The sequence below is a fragment of the Antechinus flavipes genome, chromosome 4, assembly GCF_016432865.1.
Source record: "Antechinus flavipes isolate AdamAnt ecotype Samford, QLD, Australia chromosome 4, AdamAnt_v2, whole genome shotgun sequence".
Taxonomy (NCBI): Eukaryota; Metazoa; Chordata; class Mammalia; order Dasyuromorphia; family Dasyuridae; genus Antechinus; species Antechinus flavipes.
This window is the reverse complement of record NC_067401.1, coordinates 381,251,404-381,277,173: the sequence shown is the minus strand read 5'-3', so window position 1 is coordinate 381,277,173 and position 25,770 is coordinate 381,251,404. Positions and strand designations below refer to the sequence as shown.

The 25,770-nt window shown below is 39.4% G+C and overlaps 1 protein-coding gene across 1 annotated transcript; it reads right to left on the bottom strand.

The window, feature by feature from the left end:
- Nucleotides 1-792: 792 nt before the first annotated feature.
- Nucleotides 793-7,019, bottom strand: IL10 (interleukin 10). Its single transcript, XM_051996759.1, has 5 exons — nucleotides 6,827-7,019; nucleotides 5,369-5,431; nucleotides 4,911-5,060; nucleotides 3,255-3,320; nucleotides 793-1,882 (listed from the first exon to the last, which is right to left on the bottom strand). Exons 1-5 carry the CDS (start codon nucleotides 6,977-6,979, stop codon nucleotides 1,790-1,792), a joined length of 525 nt encoding a protein of 174 aa, XP_051852719.1. The 5' UTR covers nucleotides 6,980-7,019; the 3' UTR covers nucleotides 793-1,789.
- Nucleotides 7,020-25,770: the final 18,751 nt, after the last annotated feature.

Genomic DNA, 25,770 nt, shown 5'->3' with positions numbered 1-25,770 from the left:
TCCAGCCCATACCTAAAAATAATACTACAACTTAGCCAAAAAGTGGATCCAACCTCTTCTTGTAGACCTCCAAAGACAGGCAACTCACTATCACCCAAGACAGCTCATTCTGCTTTTAGAAAGTTCTAATTATGAATAAATTTTTCCTGGTATCAAACTCAAACTAACCTCTTTAAGACTCCCATACATAGATGCTGGTTTTGTTCTATGGACTCAAACAAGACAAGTCCAGTCTCCCTTCTTTATGATACCCCTTCAGATACTTGAATACAACTATCATGCTTGTCTTGTTTTTGCTTCTCCAGGCTTCACATCCTCACATCTTTCAAATGATCCTCACATGGAATAAATTCTCAGTCTTTCACCTAGCTGATTGTTTTCCTAGACTAGTTTATGATTTTACTTAAACTGTAGCATTCAGAACTGAATATAGTACTTGAGATGTGGTTTGACAGGAAAGAGTATGGCTACACTGTTTCCTCTTGATTCAAACAGCCTGAGATCATATTAGATTTTTAAATTGTTTTATGTTGATTTGGAGTCCACTAACAACCTCCAGATCTTTTTCAAACCAATAGATATTTACCCACATCTTTCTTAGTTTGTATCAACAACACACACATTTCAGGGTAGCTGGATAGAATAGCGGACAGAGCACCAGCCATGGGGTCAGGAGGACCTGTGTTCAAATCTGTTGTCAGACACTTAACTAGTGGTGGGACTCTGAGCAAATCACATAACAAAATTAACAATTGCACTGCAAAAAAAAAAAAAAATCCAAAAACAACAACATGGGTTTCATGAGTGTTCTTTCTTTTTATTACAAAATAAAATCTGTTACAAAATTATACCCTCCATTTCTCAGAGGAATTTCATAGCTCTTAGAATTAAAATTGAGTTCTATTAGAACTAAAATCAACTCATTTAAAATAAAATACAATCTGTGGCCTCTAAGAATGAAGCATATAGTAGATTTGAATAGAGTAGATAAAGGGGAGCTCTGGTGTGATGGGATTTCAAGATAATTAGGGAAAAACACCCTAAAGTCCCTCTTGAGCATGAATCAGATCATCGGTAGAGTTGCCCATGGCATTTGTAAGTTCTCCTTTCTGAAGGAGGAAAAAGAAGTCATGATGACAGCAGGTCCATGAGCCTGATGTATAATGCTATGGAACTCATGCTGGATTTGTCAGTCTCCAGCTTAAATCTCACTCTGCCATTTACTAATTCTGTGATCATGGGAAATCATTCAAGCCCCCTCCTCTGTAAAATGAAGAGATGGGATTTGATAACCCCAAACTCCCTAGCTCTGCTTCTAGGATCCCATAATCCTAGGTGAGGGGACCCAGAAAAAGAACAAAAATTTGACTGATGAGAAAGTGGAGTCCATTAGTTCTGAAACAAGAAGCTAAATATATATATACACATTCATATCTATACATTCATACATACATACATAGATGTATAGTCTATAACCTATTTTTTTTTAATTCACAGGATATCCTATGGATATAATTTAATAGATACAAACAATAAATACTTTAAAAATAAAAAGGTGTCTTCTTTCTAAATAATTCAAAGAGAAGTTTGATAAATAAATAGAGATAATAGTAGATGAGGTATTGACTGAAGGTAATAAATAGCCTAGGGATTGAGGGGAAAAGGTGTCATTGGGTTTTCCAAAACCTGGCTCAGCTCATGGAATCCTGGCATCTAAATGTAGAGATGCTTCATTTTGTTCCAGTTTCTAGCAGAGGCATTGTCTTGGTTTTCTGGTTTGAAGGATCTCTCAGCTTTTGAATTGCTTTATCAGAAATGCCTCCATGTAGTTGATGAATGTGTCAAACTCCCCCATTGCTTTGAGAACTGCATTACCATTGAGCTGTAGGTGAAGGAGAAAAACATTTGGTCACATTCTGGACCTCTCACAGTCTAGCAGGGGTAGTGAGGTCAAACAGTGATTGACTTAGGACCTACAGTCAGCAAGATCAGATCTGGTTCGGATCTGGAACTCAGACACTTTCCTGAGCAAGTCATTAACTGCTGCCTGCCTCAGTTTTCTCATTTGCAAAATGGGAATTATAATACTACCTGCTTCCCAAGGTTGTTGGGAGGATCAAATGAGTACTTTGTAAGCCTTAAAGCACTCTATAAATAATCATATTATTATTATCTTCCCAAAGCACAACCAAATCTCATTGAGAACTATAAGAGAGGTTCTCAGAGCATGATGGTATGACTGTTTGGTGACCTGTGGGAGAATTCGCCCTTTTATAATTTCCTTAGGAGGTAAGAATACAGCAACTGCCCTAGTCCTTGCAAAATCATAGGTACTTATCTGGTTTTCTTTGCGGAAAGTTTTTGTGCCCCTTTCATTTCATCCTTCATGAAGCTAGTTTTTAAGGGAGAGATTTCTCTCTTTAAGACTCAGTTTCCTCCTCTATAAAATGAATAAATCAGCTTATAGATACAGAGCTGAAAGGGACATCATACTTCATCCAATCCAAATCCTTTATTTTATAAAGAAGAAATCTGAAAACTACAGACTTTTCCAGTATCCCACAAGCAGTGTGTTAGAGAAAGCATATGAACTTTCTGAATCCATATTTGCCCCCCCCCCTTTTTTTTTTCCAGTGCAGGCTGTATTTCCTTCCATTAACTTTAAATCATGGTATTTCTAGCAGTTAGATGAATTAATTATGAGCTGGGGCTTTCTTTGTCAAAGAGAAGGAGGTATCAGCTGCCTCTTGCCCCTAGAACAATGCCCAGAGTGGCTAAGGTAAGTGGAAGGGGCAAACAGAAAGAACTTAGGGCTGGGACAATGATTGCTATGTGCCTGACTAAGCCCAAGGAGCCCGTGCTTTTTTTCACGTCTGTTCCCTCCACATGTGATGATTTTCTGTTCACAGCTAGACTGTAAATGCTACTGGAAGAGAGTAGCTATCTTGCACTGCCCCTACTGCTCAGTATGAGGTGTTCACTAGCTGGTGCATTAACAGAGCATAGAGGCTTGTGAATGCCTTGAGGAGTCATTTAGAAACCCTCAAAGACACTTCACAGAAAACAAAATGTAACCAAGGCAGCAACTCCTATTTGACACCATTTGCTGAGTTCCCACACTTAACTAGAGAGGTGAGGGGATGGGGGGATTGTTGGGCCAAGCAGGAAAATTGGAACACCATGGAGATGGCAGAAGCAAATGCCCCTTGCAATGTCTCCTTCACCTCGGTCCCCTCCCACTCAATGGGACTCACCCGTTTATAGTCGTTCTTGATTTTCTGGACAGCATTACTTTGGACTTCACAAGGCAGGAATTTGTGCTGTAAAGAGAGAAGCAAGATTGGGTGAGTGAGGCCTTCCAGGGTGCTTTGTAATCTCAAAGACTGGGGTCAGGCCAGCTAGATAAAGCAAGGGAACCCCTCTCTTCCTGCTTCAGGATGAGACACTCAGGTAGCATCATTCTGATTTCCTCATGGTCCATCTCTACCCTGTACACCCATTACCTCATCCTTGCTTAGATGGGGTAAGAAATATTCACTTTTTTTTAAATAGAGGGAGGTAATTTAGAAAAGGATGAAGGGGTCATATGGAGAGCCTCAAGTCACATATAGGGAATCCTTGACAAAATTGGGATTACAAACAACAAACAACTCAGATCTACTGGCTCTCTAGAGGAGGTCATCTAACCATCACTAAACATCTTGTAAGACAAAGACCCTAAAATCCAGCCAGTGGCCATACTGAACATTCTCTGCATAGTTCTATATTCTGATTTCTCTGGATAAGTATGTGAAAATGAATAAGCAAAGAAGTGTGTATGTGTGAGAGACAGAGAGAAACACACAGAGAGACAGAGATACAGAGATACATACACACAGAGACAGAGACAGAAATGCACAGAGAGAGAGAAGGAAGGAGAGAGATTGGTGGGGGAGGGGAAGGGGAAGCCTTTATAATTTCAGTCAGAGAAATAGGGAAGTTCAATTATTTTTTCTATGGACACAGAAACTCATTGAAAGGCTCAGTCTTAGGGTTTCTTAAAACAAAGTAGATTGGCTTCTAGCTTCATATGCTTCCACTTTGAGTCCTGCTCCAGAATAACTTAGAAATGATAAGTCACTAGCCTTCCCACAGTTAAAAGGAACAATTAGGATGCTATTGACATCCTAGTAGCCTCTCTCAGATCCCTTTTGCCCAGCGCCTCTTATCTTGAATATTAAAAAGTCAGTCTCCCAGTGGATTCCTAATTATATGTGGTAGAGGAGGAGTCCCAGGGGAAGAAGACTAGGGGAAGGAGGAGAAGGGGAAGGAGAAGTTGTTAATAAACTCATTAAAGACTCAGAAATGCTAGGAAACCCTTTTGCAAATTTTTAATGCTATGTAAATGCTTAACTGTCTTCCCTCCTTTCCACCCCTCCTCCCAGTAAGAAACAACGCTGTATTGATGTGTTCATGTATTGATGTCTATGTGTGTATATGGTGGTGAGTCTCCTTGTATTTGTCTCTCAGTGTGTGGTTGTATGATTCTCTGTGTGGCCTCTTAATGTATTTGTGGATGTGAGTCTCACTGTGCCTTTGTATATGTGGTTTTATGTCTCTGTATCATTGTACATCTGTGTGCATTTGTGTGTCTCTTTATGTATGTCTCTATGTAAGTAGTTATATGTCAATGTATCTTGCTATGTATATGGTTGGATGTCCATCTAGCCCTCTGTGGGTATGTACTTACAAGTTTTTCTTGTGTATCTCTGTATGTATCTTTTTGTGTAGTTATGTTTATGAATGTCTTTCTGTATGTATGTGGTTGTGTATATTTTTGCATGTTTTGTATGTATTTCAGGATAATGTGCATGTGTGTGTGTGTGTGTTTGTAGTGTCAGGAGGGCTGTACTATATTCTCTTCTACTCACACATTGCCTGAGTGTCCTTTGCAGTCCAATCAGCTTGTCTTTTAAAGAGACCACGCTGTTCTTGATCTCCGTTTCATTCTCTGCCTGAGGTATCACATCATCCAGGTAAAACTTAATCATGTCTAACAAGGCCTGGCAGCCCAGGTAACTCTGTGAGGACCAAAGTCAGCATGATTGTGAGGGAAGGGAAAAGAAATGCTGGATGAACTCCCATTTGAAATCTTTCCCCCTAAGGTCTTTTGTGGAGATGCTGAAAGCCTCGCTCCCACCCACTATAACAGCCTTTAGCAGGGGTAGTCGTCTCCCTTGGGAGCTAGGCTGTGGGTGAAAGTTTTTCATTGTAGCTTCCCTTTTGGGACTCCAGGGAAGCAGACAGACCTTCCTACAGCCAATAAGCAAATTCAAATAAAATTTTGAGCCCTTAACGGTTCCATAAAGGTTTATGGAAAAAACCTTACCTTGAAGTCGTTCTGCAAAGACTCATCTAACAGTCTCACAGAGAGCAATTCGTCTTTACTTTGCTGTAAGAAACAAAGAGTTAGAATGTATCTGAAGTAACCATGCACATATGATGCTGCTGTCTTTTGGGTGTCTCTCTCTCTCTCTTTTGCCTAGAGGTTGAAGATGTATTTTCAGTGGTTGCTGCCTTGTAGTATCCTGGATTAACCAAATAGGAACTCCAAACAATTGAATTTAGTAGAAGATTCCCCCTCAGATTGTTAGCTACTTGTGAGTAGGAATCCTTTCATTCTTTGTGCTGGTAATCCCAAAGCCTGGCACGTGCGCGGGGCGCACACGCACACACACACACACACACACACACACACACACACACTCATACTCATACACTAGGTATTTAAATTGATTGATTACTAGGCTCTCTCCCCCCAAATCCTAGAAAGATTCCCAAGTCAAGAGAAAGTCCTCATTCAACTCTATGTGTTGACTTGAGCAAAACCACAAGTTGCTCTTGTTAAATAGATCACTCATATCACCCAAGCTGGTCTTGGTAGTTGTGTTCTTTTGTCTTCAATCTCCACTGCTTTTTTCCTTCTCTACTATAGACACCCAGGCCCAAGTTCTTAAGGATCCCAGGGGAGGGAAGATATCATTTGGCACAGATTTTCTGAGAATGTGCCATAGAACTTGAGAGTTGGAAGAGACTTCACAGATCATTTCACCCAAATATGCTTGAAAATATCTATTGATAGGGGCAGCTAGAAGTTGCAATGAATAGAGTGCTGGTCCTGAAGTCAGGAGGACCTGAGTTCAAATCCAGTCTCAGATGCTTAATACTTCCTAGCTATGTGACCCTGGGCAAGTCACTTAACCCTAATTGCCTCAGGGAAAAAAAATCTATTGATAGATATTCCCCAGAACTCATCAATAAAATTTTAAAATACTGGGAGCTCTCAAAGGAGAACTTTGTTTTGTGAGAAGCTTAGGCATTTAAGATCAGGGGAGGAGAAACCAGGAAAACCCAGCAAAGCCAATAACAAAACTCCCATTGCACTAGGAATTAAGAACAGGGATTCCAATCCCTGTTTAGCTATTACAACAGCTTTCTCAGATCTCAGTTTTCTCCCCTATAAAATGCAGGATTGTATTGGGGAGCCATAACATCCCTCCCCAGGTCTAATATTCCATGATTCTATAAATTAATGTGATTGTCTTTTTGGTGTATCTTAATAAGAAAACAGTGGTTGTATTGCAAAGCTTGGAAATGTCTTAGAAATCATTTATCTATATTTTAATCTACCCATTCATCTATGTATGTATAAATGTATTTATCTATCTGGTGGTAGGGCTTTGCCCAATTCAATTAACTGACGAAGCATGGGCAGAAGGGTTAGCTCCAGCAGGGATCTCATTCAGGTACTCAAAAAAGGAAAGGACAGACAGGTGAGTGTACTTACAAAGTATCCCTTCACTCCCTCGAAGCCTATTCGAAGTTCTCGGAGTAAGATGGGCAATGTGGTGGAGAAGCTGGTACAGTTGTTCTCTGAGGCAGAACTGGGGCTGGGGCCAGTCAGGAAAAGGAAGCAGAAGAGCAGCATCAACGTAGGCATGGTAAGGCTTTCGTCTCCTGGGGTCTGGCTGGTAGCTCTGTTCTGCAGGAGCAAGACTTGCTGGTACTGGACTTCACGTTGCTGGTCTCCATTTATACTCAATGGGGACTATGCCCCCATTCATAAACACACAGAACTCGTTTCCGGCCAAGAGCTCCTCCCTTTTTCTGCCCCACCTCCTAACCACCATCCTCACTCCACTGAATTGGAGTAAAAGCTCAGATGCTTTGAGTTTGTGTGAGTATGTATTTTTTTTTTAAATTCTGCATTGCAAGCATTTAGTCCATCTGTATACTTCTCCATTAGAGTTATTTTAGGGCTTGGGTTGGGGAGGGGAGAAGATATTTTCTCTCTCTCTTTTGCCACTTCTGTACTCTGCTGCTTACATAATATACAGCTTTTACCTCAAACACTGCAGACCTGTAGCTGTCATTGAGAAAATGTTCCTTGCCTATGGTGACGTGAATGTGAGCCCATTTTAATATTCTGTCTGTTGAGAAATTCTTCATTCCTGTTGCATACTATTTGAACCTTCAAGTTTTTAAACTTGTTTAGTTTAAAGAGTCACTCTCTCCATGCTTTGCTTCTATCAAGAGAAGGCAGTTTCCCAATAGGGCAAGTGTGGACATCCATGCTTATGTATTAGTAATACCAAATAAAAGGGCCTTTATCTTTTGAAACCTATGATTTCCAGAAGAATGCTTTTAAGTACATAAAATTAAGAAGCTAATTTTTCCCATCTAAGTTTTAGGATATTCTGCTATCTAGAGACTCCTCCAGGATGCATGAATCCTGTGCCAAGATGATTTGCTCCAATACAAAGTGGAAATCCCAATGAATCTCTGCTTATTCTACTGCTTTTTTGAGTGTCCCTGGCTTGGAAGAATTTTGAGTAGTAGTACATCACTTACCAAATTGTACAGAACTAGGGTAGTTATCCTTCAACTTTATGCAAGATCATACCTAACTTAACTTGAGTGAGATGGAGATCTCTTCCTCTTCTCTTCTTAAATCTCAGTGAAATCAGGCCAACAATTAATGAAACATTTATTGAACATCTGATATGTGTGAGACACCACACTATTAAGCACTGAAAAGAAACATCTCACTTGGGTATTCAGTGGAGAGATTCACATCTACTAAAGTTTCTAGGACATGGACATCAGATGTGACTTTCTTTTCTAATAGTTTAATTTCATAGTGGTTAATGACTATAAAATTAGGATATTTGGCAATGTAGGTAAAGGACTAGACCTGACTTGAAATCCTGCATCAGACACTAAATATAAAGTAATTTAATTTCCCTGTGCCTCAGTTTTCTCATCTAAAATGATGAAAAAGGGAAAAAATAATATCACCTACCTTGGGATCATCAAATGAGATAATGCAAATTGTTTTTCACGTCTTAAATAATTTCTAGCTATCATCATCATCATCATCATCATCATTAGAATAAATATTAACTAGAGGAGTTCATAGAAAGGGGCTGAGTGGGAGTTATTTAGGTAGGAGTGCCCTTCTGTTTCTAGGAACAGAAATGATCTCCCACCTGTTCTGGGGAGTTTTCTCTCTCTGACTCAACCTCTACCTGGACAACTAAATTTCCCTTGACTTCAGAGGGAATTCCATGCTGGATAGGAATGACATAGTAGAAACATTTTATGATAGAGAAGCAGAATTGTCTTGGGAATCTTTGAGGAGAGTCAGTGACATGGATGATGCAAATGGAGAAGTCTATGACTCGTGATCATGTGGCACCCTTCTCCCTCCAATTGTCGCCCCACCCCAGGTTAGACTTAGTCTGGTGAGTTAATGCTTTTCCTCTTTGATTTTCTGCAGTTTATGCTGCCCTTATTGTGTGTGTACATAGCTGTTTGCATGTCATTTCCTTTATGAGTGCTATGTGCCAGGCAATATGCTAAGCATTCAGGACACAAAAAAAGGCAAAAGATTGTCTTCAGAAAATTCACAATCAAATGGGGGTGACAAAAAGCAAACAAGTATTTACTCACAAACTATGTACATATTAAAAAGAAAAAAAAATTAAATGAAGGCAGGCACTAGAATTAAGAGAGGTTGAGAAAGGCTTCCAATAGAAGATGGGATTTTAGTGCCAGGAAACTGTGAATTTCTTGAGAATAGTGACTTTGTTTTTGTTTTTTGAGTTTTTTTGCCTTTAGGTCCTCAGCATTTAAGATAGGGCCAGGAACATGGTAAATGCTTAATAAATATTTGTTGAATTGTTGGTATAAAAATTGGAGGCAGAAAGGAAGGACAGGACCAGGAGGACAGAAGAATGTCCTAGAGCTCTCTAGGACTCTTAGGATTTCATGTCAGTGAAAACACTTGGATCTCAATATTTCCCTCTCCTTCTTCTTTCCTGGAAGAGTATCTTCTTTCTGTCCCTATGATCCTTCTCTGCTTCTCAGCCAAAAGTCTCTTATGGAAAGAAATGTGTTGTGCTGGGAAAAATAATGAATTGGTTTCAATTCCTGGCTCTGTGACACATAGCTATATTTCCCTGGGAAGGTACTTTGCTTATGTATTTCAAATTCTCCATCTGCCAAATTGGGATGATAATGCTTGCTCTATTTCATAAAGCAGCTAGGTGGTGCAGTGGATAGAGAGCCAGGCATGGAATTATGACATCCTGAGTTCACATCTAGTCTAGCTGGGTGACTGTGGGCAGTTCACTTAACCCTGATCTATTAAGTTTCTTCATCTGTAAAATGAGCTGGCGAAAGAAATGGCAAACCAATCTAAGATCTCTATCAAGAAAACTCCAAATGGTTCAAGAAGCACCAGATAAGACTGAAATTACTGAGCAACAAGAAGTTATTTCATAGTGTTATAGTGAAGATCAGTTGGAATAACACATATGAAGTAAGTTATAAATATAGGAAGGGAAATGATTATAACTTGATTTCTCTAGGGTTTTAAGATTTATTAAATACTTTCCTTACTGCAGACCTGTATTGCATGTGGCACCTGTATTACTATACCCATTTTATAGATTGAGGAAACAGAAACTCTGGTTTAGTGCATCTTGCCCAAGGTCACAAAATTAGTAATGGTGAGATATCAACTGACTGATTTATGGAGGAGACAATATGCAAACAACTGGGCTAGAGTTAAGATTATCTTATACAAGAAGATATAGGCAGAATAAATTGCAGATAATCAGCAAAGACCCTAGCATGGCAAACCAAACCTAGGACTGTGTTGAGACGGCAAATGTGATTCCTCCTCATACCAAGTCCAGAGTTTTCTCCACCGTGCCATGTTCTCACACAGACTGTAGGACCTTAGCAAGTCACAAAACTTTTCTGGGTCTCTGTAAAATGAGAGGGTTGGAGTAAATGGCCTCTCAGTTTCCTTCCAACCCTATATGTTTGACTCTAGGGTTGTATGTTTGTTGTTACAATTTGCACTTGTCAGACAGAATTGATGCTTGAATTCTAAGGATGATGAAGGTGTCATTTTGCTAAAGCAAGACAGTGGCTAAGTTGAAGTATGGATGGGAGGAAGGAACATATGAATCTATATGAATTGCTTCAAAGATTAGGTAGGCTCGAGACCAGTGAACTTCCGACATTGCCCTCAGTGTTCCGGGAACCTAGAAGGAGTCAGACATTCAAACCCCTCTAGGAAATGGAGTGGGACAAATCTAGAAGCCACTCCCCTGACAGATGTAGGATGTTGACATGAAATGCGAAAGAGGACTTAGTTATGCCATTAGGGAGGAGTAAGAAAAATGGACTTCCTCTGTTCGCTATTCTACTTTTCAACTTTATCCACTGATTGCGTTGCTCTTGGGAAAATGTGGTTTAGATCACAGGGCAGATGACCTTCTGAAGGCCAAATGAAGTTTCTGCAGAAATCAGATTGACCCTTAGCAGCAATGTGAAGTGTTGGGCTCCCCATCTTCCCCTCCCTTCCCCTTCCCATCCTCTTCCCTCAGAGAGCATATTGGTATATTGGAAAGGGTACTGACCATGGATTCAGAAGCTGAATTCAAATCTCACCTCTGACCTTTAGAATCTGCACAAACATGGATAATTCACTTCATCTCCCTGGGCCTCAGTTTCCTCATTTGTAAAATAAAGGGTTGCACTACAGAACCTTTGAGATCTTTTATTGCTCTAGGTCCATGTTATATGTGAATCCTTATGGGATTTTGAACAAAAGTGACAACTGCTCTCCAGACAGCTCTGGGGAGTGACAACTCCCTAGAAGTTGGGGAGGAGAGGGTTGGAATTTGTTTCATACTTGACAAAGTGTAAAAGAATTCTCTTTCAAATTTTAACTTGGGTAGAATCAGAATATAGTATTATTTTTTTTCTTGAGAATCAATGTGTTATAATAACTCACACTTTTCTCCAGTCCCTTTCCCTACAATCGGGGATACCCTGAGTAAAGTTGTGGTTGCCTAATAGTTAGAGGGTGTGGGTATTTTAATGAGAACTGCAATATCTGGAGGTTAATAAAAATAGTAATTCACTCTAAAGAAGAAAAAGCACATGCTCCATATTCTGCTGAAGTAAGAGAAATGTGTTTACATTTCATAAAATGATGATATTGTCTCATACACTGCTTCCCCACAAAATCATACATAATCACTCCCAAACAATGGCAGTCTCCCCCTAATGTTATGGATTTCTGGAGAAGATTCCCCACTCTGGCTCTTGACTTATCCTAGATTTGAATTATTTTTCCAAGTCCCTCAATTCCTTCATGGATGTCCAGATTTCACCTGCCTTCTTTGAAACTGATTCATTCCCTCTTGCTCTGATTTTGGATTGAATTGGAGACAGTCTGACCTGCTTTGCATCAGATTGTGACTGTTGTTTGGCTACAGAGGATTAGGCCTAGGTGGAGGAAGCTTGAGATAGAAAGTATGATAGCCAAAAAGATCCAAATTCAAATCCCATCTCTGACAGATACTAATTTTATGATCATGACTGAGTCATGTTTCTTCATTGGGCCTCAGTTTCTTCATGTGTTTAAGGGAGGTAGATTAGATGCCTTCTGAGATTAGTCACAGTCCTAGCTATGATATTTCTTTCATGCCCTAGGCAACTTTTTATGAGTCTAAATTACAGGAGAGTGCTGATAAAGTCAGGAGTTTCCTTGAAATCCAAAATCTTGCCCAAAAAAACCAAACCAAAAATTCTAAGGAGTGCCCAAATGGAAATTTTTTTTCTAGACGTCAAAATAGATTCCCACAGTGACTACATAGCACTTAAAATGACCACCTTATTCTAAATGGACTATATATTTAGATGGCTCAATATAAATGGGCAACCTTTTTAGCAAAATAATATCTCTGGATCTCTGTCAAATGGAGCTCACCCTACTCTATTTCTCTTCTTCACAGGATCATTTGAGGATGAAATAAGAGACTGGCTAGAAAGAATTTCAGAAAGATAGGAATGTCACGCAAAATGTAAGATAGTCTCAGTATTTAATCAACCAATAAGCATTTGTTATTCCAAGTCAACCACTGTGCTGGATGCTGGGGATAGATACAAAAATAGAACAATTCCTGATTTCAAGGAGTTCACAGGCTACTAGGATAAACCAAGCAGGTATACACACACACACACACACACACACACACACACACACACACATTTTGTCTGGAATGGCATTAATTTCTGGCAGAATTAAGAAAGACTTCATGGATGGAAGTTTGAGGAAAAATAGGAAGACTAAAAGATGGTGGTAAAGATGGAGTGCATGAAGGATATAGTCAGTGCAAAAACAGGGATAGAAACAATAATTAATAGCTTACATTTATATAACATTTTAAGGTTTACAAAGAACTTTACAAACATTTTCTCATTTGATTCCCACAAAAACCCTGGGATGCAAGTGATCTTATTATTTCTATTTTACATATGACAAAACGAGGGCAGGTTAAATGACTTGCCCAGGGTCACACAGCTCCTAAGTGTTTGAGACTGGATCTGAATTCAGTTATTCCAGCTTCCAGATCCAACTCTTTATCCACTGTGCCACCTTGCTGCCTCTGTAATAGAGAGACTGAGTATCATGTGTAAGGGCATAGTAAGAATATTAGTAATAATTATGATGATGATAATAAGCAAGCTTTTCTATTTATTCTGATTGTGAAAAAAATGCTATCAATAAAATTAATTGTCTTGTTCCTTTTAAAAATAGTTATTCAGTCCTGAAAGTCCCATATCTTCAGCTTGCTTGAGAATGAATGATACAGGTCATTCACTTTTCGGGAGCTTTAAATTTGGGTTACAAATGCTGGAATAGTAAGACTCAGAACAGGGCTAAAACAGGGGCTAATGCCAAAGATGAGTCATAGAGCACTATCTATTTAGGTATTCTCTTTCAACAAAACATAGACTTTAAACTGACTCATTAAGGAAAGGGGGGAGGCGGAAAGGAGCATGGACACCCTTTCAAAAATGCCCATTTTTTTGGTTAAGAATTGCTTTTATTCATTTTTGCTCTAAGTAGGGAGCTATGAAATTATTTCTCAGGAAAGTATTGAAGGATGATTGTGTTGAAGCTGTACAGTAGTGTTCTCACCCCAGACTGGCAAATTTTTTGAAACGCAAGCCTTCAGAATGGTTTCTGACCTAGATTGAAGGTGATCTTTTTAATTTAAAATGACTCTTATGCTGGGGTCAACTTTTTTCTTAGGTTGATGCTTATGTTTTTGGCTGATGATAGAGTTTCATTTCCCCTTCTCTAGGACAATCACTCTGGCAGTGATCTTGCTTGATGTCTTATTGTTCACTTGTACAATCTTCCTTGGCCTTAATAAAGACCATAATTTCTTTGTTTCTCCTGCAACAGGATTCAGTGAAAAGGCAAGAAAGGGGGAATAGTAATCACAAGAAATCAGTGAGAAAATCTCTGATACTTAATTGTTGGCACTTGACTTTCGTCCTTCCTCTTTTGATATATCTCAAGTTAAAAGTGTAATGTTGTCAGGAATTATAAAGGAGCTAAGTTAGAATGGTCTTTTTTTGCCAAACCAGGCAAGAATTGGGAAAAATGGATTGTGGGTCCATCTGTGGTGTTAAGCAGACCAAGAGGACTTTGCGGAACAGCTGGTCTTTGGACAGCCAAAGTGGAATTCCCCTTTATGCAACCGTGGTGCCAGTTTTCTTCCCTAAACTGACAATTGGATTTTTCTAGGGAAACCCATTGACCTCTAATTTCTTGTACACATAGATCTTGAGGTGGCAGCACCCCAGATATCTGACTATCTCATGAAAGGTAAGGAAAGATGGATCAAGAATTTAGAATCTTTTCCACAGGGGATAGTCCCTTCATTAATTCAACAAAAAATGACAACAGCTTGAATTTACATCTTACTTTGAAGTTTGAGAATCACGTATCTTACAAGAATATCATGAGACATGTCATGAAAATATTATTAATCCCCCTTTTAAAACTCTTAAGAGATTAAGTGACATGCCCATAACCACATTCTTAGTAAACATTTGTGGTAGGATTTGTATCAAAGTCCCAAATTCTTTCCACTATACCATGTTGCTTCCCAACAAGCATTTATTAAGCATATAACATCTATAGAACATAGAGATAGATGTAAATATTCTCTGTGTCTTAAAGAACTGTACTTTGAAAACAATTGTAGTAAGCTGAGCTATGTTGAATTTGCACGCTATTTAAAAATTAGAAGCAAGATAGTAATAGCTACAGCTGATAGACTTGGGTCTCCCTTATCTCCCACTATCATTTTGGAATAATCTGAAGAATTGTGCTAAAGGATCTTTTTGGGAGACCCTTGTGAACCATGACATGTAGACTTTGCAGGGACTATGACAGAGAGTACTGAGAGAGGCACCCAGACTGATCTTAGTCTTCCCCAGGAAGAATGAAGAGTTTTCTGGACTTGGGCATATGAACAAATGCCCTCAGTTAGTAGGATGTAGCACTGCAAAGGTTTAAAGAATTTAGAGGGAGAAAGAGCTATCTTGCTGTGGATTTGTGAACTATAATTTGTCTGTCTCAGATTTCCAGTAGAGGTTTGATGAGAGGGTCCTATAGGTCTCAAGTCAGAAACGGTGATTATTTGCATAGGACAGATAAGAGCTTGGGTACTGGCCTATAGGAATCTTTGGCTTTGTGTCCTTTTTGTTGTTGATGGGTTTTTTTTGTGTCTCTTCTGAACAATTTGAACCTGGTCATGTTTAGTATTGAGGATGACCTTGCTGGTTTGAGAGTTCAGGCACTGTTTGGACCCTTGTTGAAGTCAACTGGAAACTAGAAGGATTTCTTATATTGGATAACATGATCACTTCCAGTAAGAGGAACCCAAACTCTTCCTGGCTGGCCAGAATCCCCTCTCAGTTTCCTGAACCATCCTATGGTACCTCATACCATACCATACCATAACATAATGGACTAACAAAGGGGCAGTGATGCCCTGGCCTATGGCGATAACAGTGTATAAAACTCCTGAAAGGGGATGAGAAGAGTCTGAATTCACCTGTGGAAATGATTAAGTGTTCTCTTAGATCCTGTCTTGCTTGTCAATCTGGTTCCTATAATCTACTTTTTCTTGATTCAATAATTAACATATCTTTTCAAGATTTCTATTTATCTGCTCAATGTCCTCCAGTGTTGGGCAGACAGGTGTACCTTTTGTCTTGATAAGAGATGTCATTGTTGGAATTTGGCAAGAGTACTTAAGAGAGTCAGGGCCTTTTATAATGTTTGGCACATAACATGTGCTTAATAAATGCTTGCTGATTGACTGGCTATGTTATAGTGCCTTTTGTTTCCTTAGATTTGATGGCAATGATATAAAACCTTTGGTCTAGATTTTCAATTAATATATCTGACTGCTTACATGAATTTTTTTCCCTGAGGACTTGCCCAGGGTCACACAGCTAGGGAGTGATAAGTGTCTGAGACCAGATTTGAACTCAAGTCCTCCTGACTTCAGGACTGGTGCTTGATCCACTGCACCACTTAGCTTCCCCTTATATGAAATTCTTATATTGATTAGAGAAGTGATTTTATTTTTATCCCATCCAAACTAATCTCTATTCAAATTATAAACCTACTCTAGCTTCTTACCACTGAAATTTTCTCTCAGCTTTTGACCTCTAATGATATGAATGATTAGTTATTGGTCTCTTTGCATGATTCGTGTTTATATTCTGAATTCTGTTTATGTGTCTTTCCAATGTGGAGTCCCTCTCTACTATTGCCAGCTACTAATATCTCCTCCCAATTACTTGGTATTGACTCTGTCTGTCTGTCTGTCTGTCTCTCTGTATGTGTGTGTGTGTGTGTGTGTGTGTGTGTGTGTGTGTGTATGTGTGTATAATTTTTCCAATAGAATATAAGCTCCTTGAGGACAGGAATTTTTTCTTTGGTCTATATCACTCCATAGGTTAATAAATTCTTTTAAGTTGATTGATAGATTACAAGTTCTCTTAGGACAGAGAATATCCTTAAGAGTATCCAAGCATCATGCTCAGATGATGATAATGATAATGATGATAAAGTGATCCAGTGATTTCTTTGGTATAGGAGCTTCCATTGAGGAACATTCTTTATCAATGCAGCTCTGTCTATTCTTCACTATACAGACTTAGAGAGTTGCCTCTCTCTTACTGAACTTCTTGAAGGCAGGGAAACAGTTTTTGCCTTTCTTTGTATCCCCAGGGCTTTTTATAGTGCTTTGTACGTAATAGATGCTTAATAAATGATTGTTGATTGGCTATATTTATATTATACCCCTTCTCCCAATATTGTAATTACTTTTACTACTAAAAAAGTGACATTTGTTTAAGAAAGCTGTGTGGCATAGCATAATCAGAGGACTTAGGTTCACATCCTGTTTCTGATGCTTATTATCTTTAAAAGGTTGGATATCTCAATCAGGCGCCTTGGACCCCAGCTTTCTTCCCTGAACAATGAGGGAGGTTGGATTACAGAACCTCCAAGTTTCCAGCTCTAAGTCTCTGATCTCTGATAAAATTTCACATATATTCTGTCTTAGAAGGGAGTGAAAAATTATCTCCATTTTAAAGATGAGATAACTGAAAGTTAGAGAAGGGAAACTGTTTGCCCAGAGATAGTTAACTGGTTTAATGGATGGTAGGAGAAGACTTGAAATTCAGATCTGATTCTAGATCCAATGCTCTTTTCTACTGAGCCTACCAACCAATTAGACAATAGTGGATGAGATTCAAGAGGAGAAGAGAACAGCCCCAAAGGAAAAGCAGAGAGGTATCTACAGGACTCTTGTTTCCAGTTGAGGATGAGGAAGGTCCAGGCAGCAACCTGTAGCTAGGGTCTGTTAATCAGAGTTTCCAAGTGGCCCTTTCAGCAGCTGTTGCGAACCCGATATGTGTCATGGAAGCGAATTTGCTTCACACTCAGGGTTTTTGTGGTTTGAGAACTGAAAGAAGCTGGGAGTTTCTGGGCTGAGACCTGAGGTCTTACCTATTCCCAGAAATGGCTTCCTATGATAGGTACCATGGTGGTGCCAGATTGGAAGCTGGTCACTGGCTTGGGTTTGGAGTTGAGCCTGAATTGGGAATGCAGAGATCTGCTAGGCTTTCCCTCCTTATGCTAGGTGCTTGTGTTCCTTTCATTTTCGTTCTCTGTTCTTGCTTTGGTCAACTTTCACATCCCTAAATAAACGTCAAAGACTCTGGTCAGTTCTGGCCAGGCTACCTCCTTGCCAATGAAAGCCATACATTTCCTACCAGGATCTGCCTTATAAATATTTCATGCTGAGCAAGCAAATGTTTTCAGCAGTTAAGCTGACTTTGCAGCTACCAAAAGAGGTTTGGTATTTTGATAAAATGGGTTTTTGTGCCAGGAAAAAAGGCATCAAGTCAATACAAAGTGGATCTAGGTCTTAGTCCAATTCCTGGCTTGCCCATCTGACAATGACAGTAAATCCATCTTGAGCTACTCAGTTTCCCCTATGTAAGAAGGGGAAAATGTAGACTTCTTCCTTCCCACTCTCTTCCAGGATTCCAGGTTAGTTCTAGGACAGTTTCCCACAAGTCCCTTATGAACAGAAATTGGGTTTGTATTATCTGTTGTTTGGGACTATCTCATAGGTAGTAAAATCTGGAAGGAAACTTCTAGAACCCCATTTGGTCCAGCAAAATAACAAAAAATTGTGGAGAGCTTGATATTGAGCAGCAGAGGAATTGGTTTAAATCACTGCAGAGTAATTACCTATGTGACTTTGGATCAGTCACTGAGCTTCAGTTTCCTTATTTGTAAATGAGACATTTACAACAGGTGCTTTTGACTATCTGTGTGATGAGCTCTAGAATCTAGTTCTATATTTATGATCCTATGATGGGAGAGATGCAACATTTAGCTAAGACATAGTCCTTCCTCTCAAGGAATTTAAAGTCTTAATTTAGAAATTAAATTCCATGGTCTCTCGCATGGAATGAGAGACCAACATAGAAAGCTACAGGGTCAAGGATCACAGAATTCAGTTCACTTGAGAGTTATGAGGATGTGACCAATCCAAGGACCAGGAAAGATTTCTGAGAGGAGGTGATGCTATGGAGGTGGTAAGACATTTCAGGCTCTATCACCAACCTGAGCAGAGGCAAAGACTCCTCACAGCAAAATCTGTGTCTGAGGGGGTGAAGAGCATTCTATTTAGTCTATCTGATTAAATTGGAAAGCCAGTTTATAAAAGTCAGACCAAGGGTCTGACTTTACCTTGCAAAGTTTCAGGGAACCACAGAAGATGTTTGTACAGAGGAATGACATGACCACATTAACGGGCAAAAAAGAATATGTTAACAGTGGTTTGGAATCCCAGTCAAAGGCCCTTCTCTCTTTCTTCTTGAGCTGTAAAAATATGAAATGGAGGGATATTCGGGAAAAGAACCTTGAGATTTAGAGTTAGAAGGGATATTAGGACTTATCTGGCCCATTTTATAGATAAGAAAAGTGAAGTTCCCTCAAGAGGGAAAGTAACTTGTCCTATCATATAGGCAGAGATTGTAGATTTGAACCCAGATTTTCTGGCTTCAAATCCAGCTTTCAGTTCGCTGCTAAAGATCTCCATCCCAATCAGTCAATCAGGAAGCATTTATTAAGCACTTACTATGTGCCAGTAACTCTGCTAAGCATTTGGGATGTAAAGAAAGATAGAAAGCAGTCCCTTCCCTCAAGAAACTCATAGACCATCCAGAAAGGTGGGGATTTGGGAAGAAGGGAGACTTAGAAACAGTGGAATATGTTGGAAAAGGTACAGGGATCAGGGGATGAAAATTTGGATTCTAGTTCCTACTTGGTACTAATTCAGTGTGTGTGACTTTGGGCTGAACCTCTCTGGCTTCAGTATGGCAAAGGGAGGCAGAGAGTACCTCTGATCCTGCCCGATTGGCACCCCGCCTACCCCTATTCTGCCCCTTCCAGTTAACTCTCCCTTCCCCTTCTCTGGAGGTGCCCATTCTGTAAGGGAAATTTGAACCTGTTCTTCACTCCGCCATGGTGTGTTCACCTGTATTTCCTTTTCGTGGCCCCAACCTCGGCACTCTTGAGGTTGAAGTTTCGATCTGAGTCAGCCCTGCTGAGAGCAGTGGAAAGCAGAGGGACCGGGCAGCTTGGTAGTAGGGTATGATGTGGCCTTTTCCTCAAGAGTGTTCAGTGTGGGGGATGGAAGGGGAGTGGGAGGGAAGTGATCACCTTTCGGAAGTCGAGAAGTTACATTTGCTGACAAGAGCCCATTTCAGGCAGGAAAGCTCCATCCTATCTCACCATCTTTGCCATTGAAGTCTCTCTGTTCTTCTTAAATGATCCTCACCCTGTGGTTTAAAAACAACAACAAAACCCTCCCCCAGACCTGGGGGATTGTTGTGCCATAGGGTGAGATGGTGAAATGCCACGTGGGAACTCTTGGCTCATGTCCTGGAACTTGTGTAATGTAGCTTCCTCAGTAGATGATGTGGGGTTGCACCCGAGATGGTGAGGGGCTTTGCTAAGACAGGGAAAAGTCTTGATCCCTATCCTAGAAAGGACAATTTCTCATTATTGGTCTGCCTTTATTGCTCAACAATTACTTGGATTTGGGATCAACAGATATGGATTAAAATCCTGCTACTGTGTGACTTTGAGTAAATCACTTTCCCTCCTTTGTGACTCAGTTTCCTCATCTATAAAAGTAAGAAGGTTAAACTAAAAGAATTTTAAAGTCCCCATTAGCTCTAGTTCCAAGATTCTCCTTGTTGGATTCCTTTACTTTCAGAGTTTTATGGGCCATGGAGAGATGGACTGTTGGACTAGATGGCTTCTAAATTTTTTTTGAGATCCGAATTATATGGTTGTGGAATTTTATGATACTATGGGACTGTGTGGGGAAAAGTGAGGGAAGACTGGAAAGAATGTTAACAGTTAGAAATAACCAGTTAGTCTCATGGACTTGATACTCATTGTGAATAGAATCTTGAACTTGCCATTGTATTTGCCTTTAATCTGAAGACTGTCTTTGCTCTCTAGAATACTTTAGTCTGATGGAACAAATATAGTGGAGATTTCTCAGCCCAATACAAGAAACACACAGTCACAGAGCACAAAGGAAACAGACATGATTTCTAAAGATATATACACATATAGCCATGTAGGTACACACATATATATGTGTATAGAGTGTGAAAGTGGGATTCACTCATGATTGAGGCATTTGCATATTGTTGCCTTGCAAAGGGAGTCATGACTCCTAATGTGACTCCTAATTAGAACTTGTAAAACAACTCTCCGTGGTTATATGAGAGGTGGAATTGATGCCAGATATTTTTAAGGGAGAAATCTGTGGTCCCAGACACTTTTCAGGAGAAGACACACCAGGTGGAGAGTAAGTGTGACTTAGGAAGCTACAAATATGTAGAGAAAGCTAGCTCTTAACATGTTCCTGATTTCCAGCTTGGTTCTTTAGAGACTTGGGAGACTTTCCCCTTGGGTAAGATTGGGGCCTTTCTTTCTTGGTTGAGCTGAGATCTAATCTCATTTCCATAGAGAGAACTCCTTAATTATCATGTACTTTCTGGTATATTCTAATGTGACTTTTATGATTTCTCTTTGTATTTTGTTTGGATAAATGGATTTATTTACTATATGCTATTGGTGATCTTTTTTTGTCTATCTTATCAATTATAAACCAAAAGTGAATAACCTAAGAGGAAGCTTTGATCTGAACTAGGCTCATTCCCTTAGACCAGCACTATTTAAGGTGGTATAAAGATATAATTCTAGTCTGGCATCCTTTACAGAGACTATATCCCTTTACCATCCTTGTCAATGTAACCTTTTGGAGAACCTGCTTGCTAACTGGTAGTACAGTGTGCCCTTCTTGGCTCTCCTCCTCTTGTCAGAGTTAGCACTGACCTCAGAATTCTTCATACCACCTGTGAGTCACATTTTAGGTAACCCCATGTGGAAGTACGTCTTACATGAGTACACACAGACACATACGTTACAATTGTTAACTCAGAAAAGGTACTTTCCTCTATTAGTTGAAGGAATTTCCACATCTGGGATTTTCTGTATCAGAGAAATCACAGGTATGGTCCCCTTAAATGTATTTGTGTGTGTATGTGTATTACTATGTATATGTATGCATGTGCATGTCTTGTGTGTGTGTACACAGTCCTCCTTCACTCAGACTTTTTCTCAGGTGCCTCATTGTGATGTAGAAATGTTCACCTTTTATTAGTGGCCAAGTAATAGGGAAGGTCTGGAAGGTCCCATTAAACTGGAAATGCTTCCAGCAACTAACTCCCTTACTCTTAGAGGGGGGGGGATTTTTGACATTTGGTTAATCCCTTCATTTCCCACTTGGCTACACTCCCTTGGACTTCTCCATCATGTCCTCAGGAACCTCATCACCGGAAAATCTCACCATCCTGCATGATGGAGTCAGCTTTGGGAATCATACCTCATAAGTGCCTGCTTCCCTGTGGAGTAATGAATCCTAACCCCATTGAAGCCAGAGTTCAGGACAAGCATTTTTTCATTTCCCATCTGGATACATTCCTTTAACCTCTCCATCATATATATATCCATATCTATATGTCTATATACAATATGACCACATATATGTATTATGCATGTATATGTATACCCTAATCACCATGTATGACATTATTTCTATGAGAAGAATATATTCTGCCTTACAGAGGCTGATCCTTCCTAAAGTTGCACTTGATTCTAAAATAACAAGTAACATTTTTATATAAGAGATGTTACTGTATCTCTGACCAGGGATGACGCTATTATGTTCTCTTTGAAAATAATGCTCCCAGAACTCTATGACTTTGGCAAGTGATGACATGACCTAGGAAATCATTTAAGAGTTCAGCAGATGAGAAATGTGAATGCTGAAGCAGTGAGCCTCCAAGGTTAAATTATCTGTAACATTCTTTGCTGTTATATATCAAATTCCTAGAACTTATTCAGGATCTGCTGTTCCATTGTTCAATGGAATCTCAGCAGTTAGTCTCTCATTCTATCTCTATCTCTCTCTCACACATATAGTCATACATGCTCATATGTACCCAGCTGGATAGCAAGACATAACTAGACTTTATAGGAGCAACATGGGCCCTGTATTTCAAATCAGTTGCACCAAAGCTTTGGTAAATACTAAAAGCTCAAATGACATAGTCTCATAAGATGGTAGATTGTTAAGATACATTTTATTGATACCTTTTGTCTTTATATCACAGGCAGATCAACTTCTTCCAGATCAAACCTTCTCTAGTGACAAAAAAAAGCAATTAAAAAAAAACATTCAACACCATGATTGCATCTGATGATATATATATATATATATATATATATATATATATATATATATATATATATATATATATATATATATATCCAATATTCCCTTCTAGTAGTTCTCTGTCTGACTGTCTTGAGGGGGCCGATATGTTTCGTTATCTTTTTTCTGGGCTCTTCATTGGTTTTTTTACTCATAACATGACTTCCTTTCAGTCATTTTTTCATTATTATAGTTATTTTTATGTTTTTTCTCTTGGTTCTACTAATTTTATTCTTTATCAGTTTATAAAATCTTCCAATCTTCCTCTGAATTCTTCGTATTCATCATTTCTTACTGTATAATCATATTCCTTTAAATTTATTTATCATAGTTGTTGTTTTTTTTTAGCCATTACCCAATTGGTGGACACCTACTTTGTTCCTAGTACTTTGCTACCACAAAGAGACCTAGTATGAAAATTCTGGTATATGTAGATCTTTGTTCCTACCTTTGACTCCCTTGGGAGGATTGTAGAGTTGAAGATGTTGAAGAGACATGATGTAATCCAAAACTTATATTTTACAGATGAGGAACCTAAAGCTCAGAAAGGTCATCAACCTGTCAATACCAGATCTGAGATTTGAATTGGTTCCAACTCAGCAATCTTCCCTCTACACAATGACATCTGGTATTAGCACATATATGTTGGGACAAGAAGAGTCAAAGAGAAGAAAAAAATTATCCTCTTATGCTGTTGACTCCACTCTCCCAGTGACTAGGATGGATGAAAAGATAACAAGGATTGGCTCTACTCAGTTAATAATCAATGAACAATTATTAGGTTGTGACTATGTGCCAGACATTTGTGCTGTGCTAATCAGCTTCCAGATTCCTCCAGTGATCAGAATAATGACCCTATTTGCTTAATCTAGCATTCAGACATTTGCTGAACTGTGTTTAAAAAAATGCCTAGGTGGGAGTATACCTATAGACTAATTAAAGGCTCCAGCTACCCAAAGGAAATGGCCTTTGTGCCCACATAACAATTATTTTAATCTTCCTGCCTCCCTCCCTTCCTCCCTCTCTTCCTTGCTCCCTTCCCCTTTCCTCCTTTCCTTCCTTTCTCCCTTCCTCCCTCCCTTCCTCCTTTTCTTCCATAATGCTGGAGAAACTGAGGCAAGATAGAGATTAGAGAGTTTTAAATATTTTATTTGAAAGGGAAAGATTGTATTGGGGTTGCTCCCAGGACTGATGTCCAAAGAGTCAGCAGCTAATGCGTGCTTCCCATGAAGTACATATACACGTGGCTCCAAGCTACTGGGGGCGGGGGGAGCAGATCAAGGCAGGAGTGGAGTTAGAGCACTGAGAGTGGGAACCAACTATCAATCTGGTTCTTACAGGGTGGGGGGAGGCACTGGACATTCTGATAAGTTGGGATCAAGAAGAACAATGGCAGGTTGGGGGAGGCACCGGACATTCTGATAAATAGGGAAGGGCTGGGGTCATGATGTCTAAGATAGAAGGTCTTTCTCCTTATCTGGATCATGATGATTAGGATGGAGAGGTAGTGTTGCAGGATTGAGCAGAACAATTAGGGACTGAGGCAGGACAATTTAGGGAAACCAAGGCAGGACAATTTAGGGAAACCGAAGCAGGACAATAAAAGGGAACTGTGGCACAACCCTTCCTTCCTTCCTTTCTTTTTTTGTTCATTTTATCCTTTTTCAGGATTTTTGACAGGAGCTTGGGATAAGAAACTAGCTACTCTGTTCTCCTCAGAAAAAGGTTAGAATTATATCTTTAAAGTCTAGAAGAAATAATTTTTGCATTCAATCTGTGCACTATTTTTTAGTGGGGAAGGCATGTCCATATATGTGAGGCTTGATCCCTTTCCTATCAGTTCCACAATGAACATATGTAGCAAATAGAAAATAAATTCATTTATTCAAGGTGTTAGCAAAACAGAAACCAGAGAAAGTGCACATAGGAGCATACATGCCTGACAATACACATTAAATGAACTCTCCCACTTGGTGCAAGATAACTCAACTCAATCAAAAAACAGTCAGACTTCACTTAAGGAAAATTCCCTAAAGTCTCTAATGTAGTGATCTAGAAATAGGGATGTGAACAAATTGCTGTTTCCTTTACATGTCTGCTTTTTTAGGTTCTTTCTCTCTCTGCAGGGATCTAAAAAGAAGTTGATACCAGGTACCTTCTCTTTTTAAGATCAAAATCCAGAATATTTGATCTCTTTTCTTTCCAGCTCTCACTAACTCTGCTCATCCCTCGTAAAGACAAGGGTAATTGAATAAAAAGTCCCCGCCAATGAGGAGAGAATCCCAGAAAAATGACTTTGAGACAAAGGTTATTGTAGTTTCCATGCTGTTTCTCTAATTAGATTATGTATTCCCTGAGAGGAGGGACTATCCTTTGCTTCTCACTTTATCCCCAGCGCCCAGTCCAGTGCCTTGCACATAATAGACATTTAATAAATGTTTTCTGACTGAATGATACTACCACAAATTGCCTTTTCCTAAGTCCTGGGTCCATTCTCCCTCTACTCAGCTTGTGTATTCAACACAACAGGAGAAAGAACAGTACAATTTCATTGTCTCTTATTTAACCCTTTGGTCTCCCAACACAGATGGGAAGTAAAACCAGTCTATCACTGGAGTCTTAGAAGTTCCTTAGTCAAGCTAGGTTAAAACTAGGCACTGATGAACAATATAGGGACTCATGGGAATGAATGAAAAGAAGAAAGAACAGCAGGGGTGAGGATCAGAACTTAGAAAGCCTTGAGATTTTTATTTCTAGTATTTCTGATCACAGGAGGTTTGACCACAGAAGGTTTGGAGGCTTGCTTCTAATCTTTGGTGACAACCATATCAAAGAGGCTCTGTATCATTTCACGTAAAAGCTTCTATTTTGCAAGTAAATTGGTAGGTAAGGGTAGGAGACCAAGGCTGCACCAGACCCATCTAAGCTAGAAGAGGATCCCACAAGTAGCCCAGAA